Source organism: Varanus komodoensis, unplaced genomic scaffold (assembly GCF_004798865.1).
Source record: "Varanus komodoensis strain SLA01 unplaced genomic scaffold, ASM479886v1 scaffold20_1, whole genome shotgun sequence".
NCBI lineage: Eukaryota > Metazoa > Chordata > Lepidosauria > Squamata > Varanidae > Varanus > Varanus komodoensis.
The window spans coordinates 20,440,470-20,455,098 of record NW_025335587.1 but is presented as its reverse complement, the minus strand read 5'-3'; the positions used below and the strand labels follow the sequence as shown (position 1 = coordinate 20,455,098).

General features: G+C 54.1%; 2 protein-coding genes across 4 annotated transcripts in view; one reads left to right on the top strand and one right to left on the bottom strand.

Annotated features, from left to right (window-relative positions):
• CPD (carboxypeptidase D) overlaps positions 1-14,629 on the top strand; it is a 42,242-nt gene that overhangs the window by 1,798 nt on the left and 25,815 nt on the right. Inside the window, exons 2-3 of one of the 3 annotated variants that reach the window (XM_044429937.1) lie at positions 119-188; positions 9,503-9,539. In XM_044429937.1, coding sequence (XP_044285872.1) covers positions 125-188; positions 9,503-9,539 — 101 coding nt within the window. In that variant the 5' untranslated portion in view covers positions 119-124. Of the gene's footprint in view, positions 1-118; positions 189-9,502; positions 9,567-14,629 lie in introns of those variants that run through there. The other 2 variants (XM_044429936.1, XM_044429938.1) reach the window with 2 other exon arrangements.
• TMIGD1 (transmembrane and immunoglobulin domain containing 1) lies at positions 5,355-8,013 on the bottom strand. Its single transcript, XM_044430051.1, has 3 exons — positions 7,782-8,013; positions 6,961-7,284; positions 5,355-6,251 (listed from the first exon to the last, which is right to left on the bottom strand). The coding sequence occupies exons 1-3, from the start codon at positions 8,011-8,013 to the stop codon at positions 5,803-5,805; spliced, it is 1,005 nt and encodes a 334-aa protein (XP_044285986.1). The 3' UTR covers positions 5,355-5,802.

Genomic DNA, 14,629 nt, shown 5'->3' with positions numbered 1-14,629 from the left:
CAGGAGCAGCCCTTCCAGTCAACCACCCACGTTCTTTGCCTATTCTGCAGAGCCTCTCATGGAAATTCTGAGTGGGTTTTGTAATGATTTGTCTCCTACAAATTTTTCTTCTTTTCAGAAATGAATGCCGTTTGCATCATTTCCAGGACCCGGAGCAGCTTCCCTTAGGAACGCTTGGGACCGTGGCGGTGAGTGAGGGGATATAGGATAGGGTTGTACAAAATTGTGCCTGGTATAGACAGCAGAAACGGATCTACCTCTTGCCCACGCTCGACCTTAGTGTCGCATCCTGCAGCCGGTTCTTACGTTCCATCCACCTTGTCGGCAGTAGGAGACACTTTTAGTCAGGAGAGATAAATCCCAAGCGTAGGAGGAAGGGCATGGGAACGCACGGAATGGCCATTGTGACAAGACCTGCACAGCCAGCTATCAGCAGCGAAAAACATCCTTGGTTTTCATGGGTAGCTCAGTGGAAAGGCCAAGCCACTGTGAAGGACTGAAGAAGGCAAATTCTGCATTGGACGTCGTTAGGACAGGGATCCGAAATAAAGCTGCAAGGATATTTACACTTGGAATTAAGACTTGGGACCATAAGCTTTGCCGACGGAAGAGTCCCTTCCTTCCAGAAGGTGTCGAAATGGCCTTCTGCGTTCTCTTGTTAGCCACATCATTGAGATGGAATCTCTTGTAAAAAACGGTTGGTGTTGTAATACCGTTCTGGGTTCCCCTATTTGCTGTACAAACGGACAGGGCAGTTCCCCATTTCAGAGGCGTTCTGGCCAAAGCAGTTGCTTCGAGGGGGCTTGTAACCCTGCCAGCTGCTGCTGCTGATTTGGCCTCCTGGCGTCTCGGCTGCCCACCATTGGCAGCAACAGAGAAGAACCGACGGGTGACAGGGAAGGCTTGGTGGAACTTTGGACTGACCTGGCAACATAATGTTCCTCAGGCTTCCTGCCAGCCCTCTTCAATAGGCTTCCATTTTGATGACTCACCTGAATGCTTAAATGGCCTTGAACGAAAGGCCGAGGGGAGCCCGTTGGACTTTAGAATCATAGAATAGCAGAATTGGAATAGCCATGAATAGGATAGAATAGCCATGAAGGCCATCGAATCCAGCCCCTTGCTGTTGCAGGACACCACGTCACACCACCCCGCTCACAGGGTGTCCAGTTTCTGTTTGAGTGTCTCCAGTGTGGGAGAGCCCCCCACCTCTCCAGGCAGCTGGTCCCACTGCCCTATTGCTCTGACCGTGAGGAAGCTTCTCCTGATGTCCAGCCTGAATCTGGGTTGTCGCAACTGGAGCTGATTATTCCGTGTCCTACACTCTGGCATTAGCAAGAAGAGATCTTTGACCTTCCCCTTTGTGAGAGTCTTGGGATATCGTGCCCCCCTCAGTCTTCTCTTCTCAAGGCTAAACATGCCCATTTCTCCCAGTCTCTCCTCACAGGGCAGCGTTTCCAAACCCTGGGTCATTTTTGTTGCCCTCCACTGAACCCTTTCTAATTTCCCTGCATCTTTCTTAAATCTTGGTGCCCAGAACTGGACACAGGACTCCAGGCGAGGTCGGATTGGTGAGGAGCATAGAGGAACAACTACTGCTCGTGATTTGGAAGTCATACTTCTGTTACTGCATCCCAAAATAGCATTTGCCCTTTTGGCAGCTGCATCGCTTGATTTTCACACCAAGCACAGATCCCCTTGCCTGGCCGGCCACGCAAGTCCTGATCCCAACAGCTTGGGCGTGAAGTTGGGAGTTTTGCATTGCTCTTGGTCCCTTCACGCTGCTCCAGGACGCTTTTTTAATGACTGGCATTATGCAGGCTGTTCCCCAGTGCACGTTGAGGTTCATGGGGCAGCCAGATGGCCCCCTAAAAAGCGTGTGGACTTGCTTGGAAACGAGAGAGAGACGAGCTGAGCAGTCAGTTGGCCAAGAGCAGCACAGATGCCGCTGCGGAACAGCCATGGCTCTGAGCAGCGTCTGAGCAGTGTGACGTGATCCTTCTCTACCGTCTGCCCCAGCCTGGTGCTCTTGAGAGAGGATTGCCTGCCTTCTCAAAGTGGGGTGATGCTCGATTTGTTCTGTGACCCACGGCTGCAGGCAGGGTCCCCTGTGGCTTCTGTGCAGCAAGCAGCGGACAGCCCTGGCAGCAAAAGCACCTGCCAGCGCTTTCCACGGCCGCCACCCCCAGGCCACGGATGCTGGCCTGACACCACAGACAAGCAGCTTTCCCCCATCCTGGCTCAGTCCCCACAGCAGGGAAAGTTGCCAGCAGCCCAGCCCTTCCGCAGGAGTCCTGCTGAGCTCGCTGCGGCTGGCTTCCCCGCATGGGATCGCAGCCCTTGGTTTGGTGACTTGGATGGCTTGCTCCCCTCACAGCAGTGTGGCTACAGAGGGCGAGAGGACTCCCTGCCTTCATTTGCTTCTCCAGGCGCCAGGGCACGGATGCCACGGCCCCCTTCTGAGCCTGGTTTGGATTTAAACCAAGGGTGCCCACCTTGGAAGACATTCCCGAGGTTGAAGCTGGGACTCTGGCCTAGCCTGCCACCATCTAGAGAGCCTCTGCAGGCCACTGGGTTGTGCCCAAAGAAGCTTTGAGAGTGGAATTGGCGAGAATCCTGAGGGACGTGTTAGCCAAGGAGTAACTCTGAGAGCCTACAGGTTTATCTAGAGCATTTAAAAATGCAAACAGGCTGGCCTGAAGCAGGGATAAAGACACACAAAAGAATTCACACAGGCATTCTTTTATTTAATAAATTTCTCCACTGCTTAACAGAAGCGTTTACCAAAGCGGTACACAGTGCAAAGGCAGAATCACAGCACCATAATTCGAGTACTTGGATCTAAGCCAGTAACTAGCAGTGGACGCGATCAACAGAAATCAATCCGGCAGGGTTTGGCCGGAGGGAGACATTTTCCCCACGTGCCTGAGGCTCCCCGGCTCATGCCTTAATTCGGGGTTGTCCAGGGCTGTGCGTGCCTCCCCTGGACCGTGTCCTGTTGACCTCAGTGGGGGCCGTGCCTGCCTGAGCAGACCGCCCTGCGGATGCTTTTTTGAGTGAGCGCCAGATGGATCTAGTCCCAGAAAGTCTTTGTTACCTGCAATTCAGCAATTACCTCTTTACAACATGGTACTTAAGCAGCAGGTTAATCTTTGACTGTGCGGGTACATTTGCGGTCTGGTCAGTGTGAATTCCTCACTGACACGGAGATGCCGCTGCATGCCCTGAAGGACAGGAACTGGGCGACATTTTCCAAGACAAATCAAGCGAGGGTCATGGGCACCCCTCGGTAACAGGAGCTGTCCGTAGCTTGTGCTTCCGGGGCAGAGGAGGCTGCGTCAAGGTGAGGCCGCCTTCACCTGAAGGAAGAGAAGTCAACCTGAACACACCTGAGCGCCAGCAAAACTTTCAGCAAGACACCTTTTATCAGTGCCATGCGAGAATTTCCTCTCTGCCCACGCCTCTGAGGGGCTCTTTAATGCATCCACTGAATCATCGCCAATGTTTCAGTTGTTTTGTTATGGAGTGACCAATTGCTTTTTTTTCTTTTAAGTCTGACATGGTTTAATTCGGCTGGAAGTTACCTTAAGAATTTTCTGAGACAGGCGTACAAGACAGAACCATCATGTTCCAAGCTGCTAATAATGAGGATCCAAACCAACGTATTTACCATCCAAAATATTTTTAGCCACAATTAGAGCCACAGTTCCTGCCACTTGATCCCACAAAGTACGTTTTATGCTCAGGTAAAGACTTTTAGTTGCCAAAGGGGATCCGAAGATGCTTTCCCCATATCTTTTCAGGCGGAAGCCCTTCCCCCCCTTCACATGTTCTGGCCATGTTGTTTGGCGTTACAGAGCACCAGCCTGGAGGTTGCCTTCCCGTGCTTAAGAAGGAGCAGAGAAACGAAGGAAGGGGAATTTCTCTGCTTAAGAGCAGAGAAACTGGAAGAAGAGAAAGGTACCGCTGCAGTTCCAAGCTCGCCCCTGGCAAAGTGGGACAAGGGCTTTGCAGAGCCGTCCGAGGGTGGCTCAGAGCGGGAGAGAAAGAAGTCTGCTCTGTGGAATGCAGTGCAGCAAGAAGCACAATTGGTGCCGGGGGAGGTGATTTTCCACTTCCCAAACTCTGCCCCGAGCAAGTTTAGTACCAGGCTACGCAGTGCAAATTGTCATCCCCAAACCTTCTCCGGAAGAGGCAGTAAGATAAGTACTTACAGTGCTGTGTTGTTGGGTGATTTGCGGTTTTTCATGCAGCACTTAAAATAATAAAAAGAAGGTGTAAGCTTTGCATCCTGATCCAAAACACATGCCCAAGCAGTGGCTACCTTTGATTTTGACCGGGTGGCTTCCAAATTGGGCATTTGGCAGGGGCCAGTGGGTCTGGGGTTTGGCTCAGGGCTACGCTAGCCGCTTCCTCCACCTGGGTGTCTGCTGTTCCCCAAAGCTGAACTGGAGCGTCCCTGGTATTTTGCCTCCCTGATTCACTCCTCTGCACCGAGCTGGAAGCGGCCTGAGCTGCTGGGGTACATGAATCTTGCTGGGGCCGCCTGGGCTCTGATCGAAGGCCTCCAGCCACGGAGATGCACGGCTTCCGTGGACAGCTGGGTCCATCCATGGCCGGGCTGCCTGGAAGCACTTCCAAATCCACCTCCTGCACCCTAAGCCTGCTCCTTGGCACCCCTCTCTCTTGGACGAGGGGCTGTTTGGAGAGACGCCCCGTTGGGGCCTGGAAGCCGGCACCACCCTGCTCAGTTCGGTCTTCCCAAGGACAGGCACGCCCTGCGCACTCTGTGGCACCAAGTCCTGGAAAGCGGCTTGCTCATCCGAGGTTGGTGGAACAACTGCCGGTTGACGCACAGACGCGTCTCCCGCCCTCTTATCCCAAGATCTGCTTTTTCCATCTGTGGGCTCCCCACAAGGCATGTTCCGACTGAGAGAGGCCTGCACACCTGAGCCACAGGGCCACGCAGCCCTTCGTGGCATGTCTCTGCCTAAACCCGCCTCTGTCTCCCTACCTGCTAGACCTTCTGGCCAAGGACAGAGTCCTCCCTCCATGCTGGTTTTGCAATGGCGGGCCCGGGCCCCTCTTCCTACCTTCAAGATCCTCTCTCGTCGAGCCACGATTGCGAAGAGGATCGTCAGGGCGGCCACCACGGCGGCAGCGATGACGGCCTCGGTCGGGAAGGGAAGCTGCCTGTCTGCCGAGAGAAGAGAGAGGTGCCCGCCTGGGGTGGGTGCTGTGCACAGGGCCCACGCTATTTGGTGAGCACCCACTGGAGCTTCACGGCGCGTGAGCTGCTGGTCCTGCCCACCCAAGACGGCACCTGCTGGCGGGCAGGATGCGATCCGGAGAAGGGTGCTTCCCATAACGGCATGCCGATGAGACACTGGCGGAGCCGCAGACCAGACCCTGTGCATCCTGCGGCTTCCCCGACCGGGAGCTCCACCGCACAAGGGGCTTTGTGTCAGGGACCGCCCTGTGTCGAGAGAGTCCGGGAGGCCCTCTGGCACATCCCCAGGGGCACAAGCACCATGGCCCTGCTGCAGCCAAGAGTTTAGCATGTGCTACAACGGATCCCAGTTGCGGCTCAGCCCCAACTGTACGCGTAAGGACCTGAACGCAAGCTGGGTCCCGAAGATGCTTGGGTGAGGCCACGGGCTCCCAGGAGCCTTGCTCAGGAGCTGGAGGGATGCGAAAGCTGCCTAGTCTGGCTCCCTCGCCCAGGGCCGGACATCCAGCCCTCTATCATCCGGCAGAGTCCGGGCCCCAGGCAGCCCTGGCACGGGCCTGCAAGTGCTGCCGTCACGCCTTCCACGGGGCACTGCCCACGGCTGGCCACGCAGCCATCCCGACAGCTCGGGGGCTGCCGCTGCCAGCCCGACATAAACGGAACGGACCCCTGCCCCGGGGCACCGCCAGGCAGCCGCCGGCAGGTTGCTTGCTCTCGGGCAGGCCAGTCCATGCAGGATTACCTTGGACAACCAGTTGGAATTGCCAGCTCGCATTTCCGCGGCTGGATACCGCCATGCAGGTGTAATTCCCGCTGTCGGATTTCTGGACTTTCTGGATGACCAGCTGAAAAAGCTCGCTGCTCTGTAAAATCCGGTATCGGGGCTCCGTCAGGCTGAGGAAGAGCTTGTCTTTATACCACGTCATCTCGGCCACAGGGTTGGCCTTGGTGCGGCAGTTCAGTGTTGCGTCGTCCTCTTCTTGTACGGACGTAAGGTTTTCTCCGGCTAAGATGGGTGGGACTATGGTGCACCAACCAAGGATCATGTTAGACATTCCCCGTTCCTCAGTCCTTTGGTTCTCCCCTGTAGCTCCAGTCCCCAGACTGAATACACAGAGATGCGGGGGCGGTGTTGAAGCTACTGTATTTCCCCGAAAATAAGACTGGGTCTTATATTAATTTTTGCTCCAAAAGACGTAGTAGAGCTTATTTTCAGGTGCTGTCTGATTTTTCATGTACAACAATCTACATTCATGTGCAACTATCTATATTTATTCATTTATCCATCTACAGCAATCTACATTTATTCATGTACAACAATCTACATTTATTCAAATACAGTCATGTCATCTTCTGGAACATAACTCTCCAAACCCCGAATTATGTTGCAATGGATGTACTAAATGCATCCGTCTGGCTGATAACCATAACTGGGGCTTATTTTGGGGGTAGGGCTTATATTACGAGCATCCTGAAAAATCATGCTAGGTCTTATTTTCAGGGAAACAGGGTAGTGATGACCCCAAATGACAAAACACAAGTGGTCACACTAAAAATTCTCTCTCTGCAAGTATCGGATGGGACTTTACATTTCACCGAGGATCTTACATTTTGCGGGAGCAAGATGGGCCTGGCTTACGTTTGTTCCCAGCTCAAGAAAGGACAGCTTACAGGCTGCAACTGCCCCCGTCCGCCTCCATCACCCGGATCCCAGTTTGCCAGTCACTCACACACAACGTCCAGCACCACGGAGATCCGGGCGGATTGATTCCGAGCCAGCTGGCACGTGAAGGAGACCCCGTTGTCGTCCACGGAGACGGGGGAGATGCAGATGTCGCTGGCGTTCACTCGGTTCCCCTCCTGCAGACTGACCCTCCCATCCTCACGAAACCAGAGTAGCTCCTCAGCCTGGCTGGGATTCTGCACCCTACACGAGAGGGACTGATCCTGGCCCGGCTCGGTGGGCAGCCAGCGATCAGTAGTGTTGTTGTTGATGGCCAGTTCTGTGCCTGGGCAGGGAAACACGCACGCGTGTGACTTGGGACAAGGGGGTCCTGTGGACGGCACCCGTCAGGCCCAAACCCCTCTTCAGACCCTGCAAAATGGCACCCCCATCCCTTGCCACCCTGCTGGCTTCCGAAGGATGAGCAACTCCGAAGGAGGACGGCTTGGGTGCCGAGCACTGGCAGAAACCTTCAGCGAAGCCCCACTGGCTTCCGTCCATCGTAGCGACGCTTGATGAGTGCAGAGAACGAGAACGCTCGCCTTCCTCGCCTTTGCAGGACTCCCCGCCTCCCCAGAGAGCAAGTGTCTTGGGCTGGATTCTTTGGCATTTGTCTCCCGAGCTCCCAAAGGAGACGTTTCACTCCGAAATATCGACACCTGCATCGAAACCTAGCTACACAGCAGTTCCCTTTCTAGCTTGCCTGTCTGAGGAGCTGTTTCCAACTTTCCTTCTAGAGGGAGGGGAGGGATGCCCCCAGCCTCCCACTAGCCCACCAGAAGGCAGCCGCTCGGAAGCTCAGCCTGCGCACACCCGGCTTCTCCCTACCTGTGATGGTGCAGGGCAGGAACGCGAACACCAAGAGCGGCACTCCGGGAAGGAGGCGTGCGAAGCCGGCCGGTGCCATCTGCAGCTGGCCCTGTGGTAGAAAGCCGTTCATGCACGGATCCGAGACGGACGGCGTCACAAGCAGATGGAGGGCTTCCGCAGTCCCTTCCACCTTGGGGACAAGGCGTTGCCGGACGAATTTCCCCTCCCTCCGCGGTCTTGGCTGACCCATCGCCGCAAGGCTAACGAGTACACTTACGTTGAGAAGAGCCCGGCTAGTCGTTTGCTTGCCTCGGAGAGGAGGGCGATGCACGACTCCCCGGCTTTTATAGGGCGCCCATGGTTATATGTCTTTATTGCCGCAGAGCGGCGTGTGAGTCACGGGCCGAGTTCAAGGCCCTCGCTGCCTTGGATGAGTTTCTGGGTAAACACCGCTGCTTCCCCTTCTTCTGAAAAGTTGTGCTCCTCGCTTTATGGGCTGGGCGAGACAACGCGCAGCAAGCTGCGGAGGGGTCAGTCGCTAGAGGGTTTGACCCGAGGGGCAGAGTGTGCCCTTTATGTAAGACTTTCATGATTTTCCTGCCCTTTGAGACACAGGGATGAATAGAACAGAAGCCAGGGAGGGCCTTGGTGTGGCTGTTTGCACTGAGCGCAGTTGTGAGTGGTACAAGATTGCCAAAAGTCTTCTTCTGAGAAGGGCTGCAGCCTCCCAACCCCAAGATCCAGGTCTTGGGCGAACAGCTCCCTGGACGCTCTCCACCCTGCATATTGACTAGAGAAATCAATATGGAATTCCCGGTCTAAATTACAAGATCAGACTTTCAGGTACTCTCCACAAAACATTCCATTATGATGTGAATTCTCCACCCTTGCAACTACCCACACAAGGCTGGGGGAAAAAAACCCTGACCTCATTCCACAGGAATTTTTAATGGAAGCCATTTTAACTTGCGTTCAGTGTTTTCTCAAGAAATTGTTCAGGACTACAGCATTAGAAAGACACGACGACTTAATATTTTGCTCTTTCTTCCTCACCCCTCCCCTTTCCTTGGGGGTCATATCTTATTACATTAGAAGCTCTTGTCTTGTTTTTCTGATCTTGTGTAAACTGGCCCGGAAGTCATTTTGGAATTTAAAAAAAGGCAGTCATAAAACCAAGACCATTCTGCAGGACCAATTTATCTCAAACTGAATGAAAACTGATCTGACAAGGAGTCTCCGTACAAGGAACACGGGAAGTCCTCAACCAAGCCCTCTGAGAGGGATGGCTCTGAGTCCTGCACTGAGCAGGGGCTGGATCTGACGGCGGCCGGGTCCCTTCCAACTCTCCGGAGCCTTGCGTGCCTTAAGCTGGATTTCCAGACATTTTGGCCTTCGACTCCCAGAAGTCCCGTCAGAATGGCCAATGGTCAGACAAGCTGGGAGCTGAAGTCCCAAATACCTGGAGGTGTGCTTTCTCCCTACCAGTTCTTCCAGGTGCTCCGGGAGCAAATCAGAAAGATGGGTAATGGGTCGCCCATCTTGGCTGCTCCGGGCTTTCATGCCAGAGATGACGTGAGTTCCCAGGCGTACAGGTGCTCTCCTAGGCAAGTTTAGGCAGAAAGAAAGGCCGACGACTCCTAGCATAGGACTGGGCGTGATGGGCGTTGTTGTCTTTTTTCCTGTCGAAATTGCGCAGCAGTTGACTAACAAGGATTAAACCTCCCATTCATTTTCTGCAGAATTGGAAGTGGCCACTGGAGGGCGCAGCAGCACATGGTTTGGAACTGCTTTTTGCTTATTTATGTATGTGTTGGTTTATTGATTATCTGAGGGAGGCTTCCGTCCTGGGGGGCCGGGGGGTCGCTCTGAAGTCGCCACGCTTGGCTCACCCACTTCTAACAGGACACTCATCCAGCACCCCGTGCAATCGCTCAGTATTGTGCTTGTGGTTCTTCCGTCGCTTTCTCGGAGGGCAGAAAGTTCAAGATGTTTCAAAAACAGAGAAGACGATTCTCCATCAGTGAGAAGCCTTTCGTGATACTCACTTTTGTCTTTTTTAAAAGTGTGGGATTTTGGCATGGGCTATCACAAACTCTGGGTGTGTTCATTGTCACATTTATGCTGCCCGTTTTGGGTTAAAGTTTGGGGCCCCAAACTTTGAGGAAGAAATACAGCCTCTGTTGTAGGACAGCTTGTGTATCCTGATGTACAAGATGTAGGGTCGCATTTACAAACAGCAAGGAGTTTTCTTCTTCCTTTCTTGCTTTTAATTAATGTGTGATGCCATAGAAATCCCCTCCATATCACGTTTAAGGGCACAGTGACACACACATTCCGGGGTGGGGGGAATCCTACACCTCCGAGGAATCCTGGGAGAAGTTGCGGGACATTTTCCTGTCTGAACATATATTGGATCTTAACTTGTATCACATTTAAAAGAAAATGGCATTCTTGCTAATCGTGTTATAGCACTTAAAAACTTTTACCAAAGGTAAAAATGTCAGTATTATACTGTTACAAGCATTAGGCCTCTCTTTCATGGAAAAAAGCTGGATGTGTTGCTTTAACACAACGCCACTATAATGTTAATGTTTAAAATGATGTTATCATGGTGTTATAACACCATAGTGATGATGACGAATTTTACAGATATTCTTTAAAAACTTGGCCAGAAAAGGGGATGGTTTGGGGGTTTTTTAAATACCACCAGAGGCTTATAGGATTCTGCTAAATCTCTCTTTTGTTTAAAAAAAATCTCGTGGCCAAGATGTTTTTGCAATGTTTAAGAGACTGATTAGAAAAGAAAAACAGGCAGGGTCGGAAAACGGGGCTCACGAACGAGGGTTTAATGAACAGCTGCGGGATGAAAAAGGAGAGAAAGGGCAGGCACGGCTGAGCTTCGAAGGGCTTCATTGTGGACCTGCGGATGGCCGTGGGACACAGTGGAACGTCAAGGTAGACTGCTCCTGATATTGGAGGAAGGCAGTTACCATTCTGCTTGTTGTTTCGCAGCGGAAGGAGTAGCGGTTAGGAAGCTCTGGAAGCGGAAGGACGGGGCGCAAAGCAAGCCGGAAGATGGCCAAGAGCCTCGAACTGCGGGGCCACAAACCTGCCCTGAGGGTGGTGGGGTTGAGCATTCGCACGGCACCTTTTTGATTTTTGTTTTAAGCGATCCGTGTAGCCGCTTTGCGAGGGTGCGGGGGACGGCGGGAACTCTGAAGTGTCACCCTGCCGGCAGCTGTTCAAGGAGTTCCTAGCAGAACGGGGGGTTTAGGAAGGGTTGTCCGGGTTCGTGTTCGCACCCTGCAGTGCTGCCAACCTTCCCCGGCCCACTTTGTGCCAGCGTCTCGTCCCTCCACCGGACATTTGTGGAGGACAAAGGATGCCGGCCTGCAGAAAAGCGAGACCAAAGCGGCCTCTGGGAGTATCAATTTGCAGTTTAGCCGTGAGTTGGGCTGAGATAAGCATCTGCTGGCAGGCACGGCGAAAAGGCGCCAGCGACCAAGTGTTCAGACCATGTCGCAAGGAGGCAGAGCCAGCGGCGGAGGGGCGGTGGCCGGCACCGCGGTGGAACACGCTTTGCAGCTTTTCTCGAGGACATGTCGAAAGAGCCAGAAAAAAGCATCAATTAATAATTGCCAGTCCGGGCTGGCATGTAACCGAATCCCCCACCTGTGCACCTGGGAGGAAGAGAGATGTGGGGCACGATAAGCCAGGCAGAAGCTCAGGCTCTGTCCTCTTGAGCTGAGGCCTAGTTAGGGCCGGATCTCAGACAGGTGTGCAGGAGGAAAGCAACCTTGCGCCGGCGCACAAAGGTTTCGAAACTGCGGGCAGGTGGGCTGCTCTGAGGAGCCGCAATGCAGCTGTTGCGATCACTACATATACGAGGGCTAAAATCAAGCTGCACGTCTCACAGCCCCCTCTAGGTGCGGCTGTGTAACTTGGTGCATCTTGTGCTGGTCTCCTTCCGTGGCTTCTGGTCCTCCGGGTGTTTTGGCCTGTAACTCCTCAGATCCTTCACTGCTGGTTATGTTGGCTGGAGCTGAAGGAGGGCCAGAAGCAGCTTGTGCTTCTGTGTTTAGTCCACCGTAAAACCCAAGGCAAGGACACTAACGTGGGTGTAAAGACTTTTCCCGGCTGGCTGCTCCCTCCCTTTTGGTGATCCGGGATGTGCAGGCTAAAACACACAACTAATCTGCAGGAAGATATCACATCCTCCACAATCCTCCATCTCGCCTCACTTGAGAACAGACTTTTCAAATGCTCTCATTTCTAATCACCAGCAGCCGTGGCCTGGGCTTGTCTTGGCTACAGAGGGAAAGACAGCCAGACCTCGGCCACGGCCCGAGAGGAGCATCCTCCATGCTGATCTGAAGCAGCTCTGGTCAACTGCCGCGAAGTTTACGGGGGACCCATTCCCCGTGCGTCACCCCGTTTCTCTGGGTGCTTCTGAATGGAGTGCTTGAAGCACCAACCAGCCCAAATTGAATACATTGGTATCCCATCGATCGCCTTCTCCTTGGACGTTTCTTCTGTGGTGTGGGCAGACATGGGCAGGGTGCTGCAGAAACTTTGCTTTCTGTGTGTTTAGGATCTGTGAGGACATGAAGTCAAAGGGATAGGCTGGGTGAGTCATTCCCAGCGTTTCTCCCTCGCCTGGAAAAATGCTGCTCTGGAGAAGCTGGCAGGGTCAATGCCTCCTGCCTCACCTGCTTGCTGCACTTCCGTGATTTCACAACCCTCCCAATGAGAGCCTTGAGGAGCCCTCTGCAAACAGAGCTTGGAGGGGTTTGGCTCTCTGGCACTGCTCCTCTGCATCTGTGACCCTTGGGTGATGCCAGCCGGTGGCAAAGTCCAGCTTGAGCACCGCTGTGGACACACCTCCGGCATGAAGGTCAAGGGAATCATGAATGTGAGAAACCTCGCTGGGCCCCCGGGGCTGAGCGCACGGTCTTCCGGCTCTTTGCGACTTTGAGCGCCTCTGCCCGTCTCCCAGGCAGGGGAGGCACCCGGAGTAGGAGCGTGAGCTTGGCTCTCCTTTTGGACCGGAAGAATCCGAACCTTCCCGCATTCCTCTGCTGGGACGACCCGGTGGAGGTTGCTTGAACCGCCCCGGAGCATTAGCAGGACTTCTCCTAACAGTTTAGGATTTTTGGCTTTGGTTCAGAAAGGAGAGGGAGAGATGGGCTTTGAATAAGCCGAAAGTTGTTTTTAATCACACGTGTTAATTGGCGAATGTACTGTCTGGGCATCTGCATTTCAGCGCTTCCGGGCCGCACGGTTCATTTCCCCTTTCCCCAGCGTGTGTGAGAGAGATGTCGCCTTGCGGTTAACCTTTCCTTCGAAAGCTTACACAGTAATAATTTTTCAGTCTTTAAGGCACCATAGGACCTTTGCTAAGGAAGAAAGGACAGCCCCACTGGATGAGAGTGAGGTCGACCCAGCACAGGGCTCCGCCCGCATCCTGGCAAACCAGCTGCCACAGCAGCCTTCAGGCAGATGGGGGCAAGAGTTCCACCTGCCCAGCAATGGGGGGACACAGGCAAGCCGCCCCTTTTAAAGGCATCCTGGCTGGAGGTCTGCAGGGCTCCGTTTCCAAGGTGCTGTGCAAAGGACGGCCCTTTTACGCATCCCGAACCTCCTGCCAAGCAGCTTCATGGGAAAAGCAGACTTGACTGTTGAACGACCCCGATTCCAGACGGTTTATTGAATAGGCTGAAAAGCATTCATACGAATGCAGAACCCTGTTTTCCGCCCGGTAACTGAGCTGGAGGAGGATCCCGCTGTCCCGGCCCCCATTCCAGGACGGTTCGGTTTCCTCAGGAGCCTTTGATGTGGCCTTTGAAGGGGTTTCACCACCTAAATTCTGCTCTTGCACATCCCTTTCACCAGTTCCTCCTCTTAGAGAAGCTTCCTCGGGTGAAGCCAAACGGAACTGCTTTGGAGCTCTCGACTTTTACACCTGACAGCGCCATGGCCCCCGTTTCCAGTTGGTTTATCAACAGTTGCATCTCAGTCCTGGACAGCTGCACCAAGGACGGGATCCAGGATCGCCTCCCCTCTGGCTGCATCCGTGTCCAAGCATTCCAGGGGCAATCATTTAGGACAAGGTGAAATTGAATCTGTCGGAAGTGCAACATTCAAGGGTGGATTCACACGTGAGTGCAAGCGACCCTGCCTGGTTTGCATAATGCACTTTTTGCCTGAGGGATGAATACTTGGTTTCTGTACGTTGTACATTCTCGAGTCAGCTGAATGCTGTGCCAGGCTTGGCATACAGACAACATCTCCTACCAAGCACCCTTCCCTGTTCTTGCTGTGCAGCCTAAACTGCCTCACACGGTCCCTGAGAGGGTTAAAAAAAACAGAAACACAATCTCCAGTGCTTATTTATTTATTTGGAATATTTTCATCCCGCCCTACACAATCCAGTTGTCCCGGGACAGCTTACAATATAAATAAGCATTAATTCACAAACAAAAAGACGGTAAGAAAAAGCCTGCATTGGATCCCTTCAGACGTGACGCGAGCACCCGCGCCCGCTTCCCGTGAACAGCCAGTGACGTATGCAGCCGCCTCCCCTTCCACGTCTCCTAGCCCCGCTTGTCAACCGCGCCTCAGCCTCGCCGCCGCCTCTCATTGGCCGGCCCCGCCGGCCCCGCCCCCTCGCAGAGGTCGCCCCCCCGGATTGGGCCGCCCGCCGCGCGTGCCCGCCTTCTCCCCTGCGTCCGCGGGCCTCCGCGCCGCCCTCTGGCGGTGTGGCCGCGCCCCGCCCCGGCTCGCCCTCATTGGCGGCGCCCACCCATCGGCCGCCGCCATTGGCCGCCGCGAGCCCCCTCGCGGCCAATCGGCCGTCGAGCCGCCGC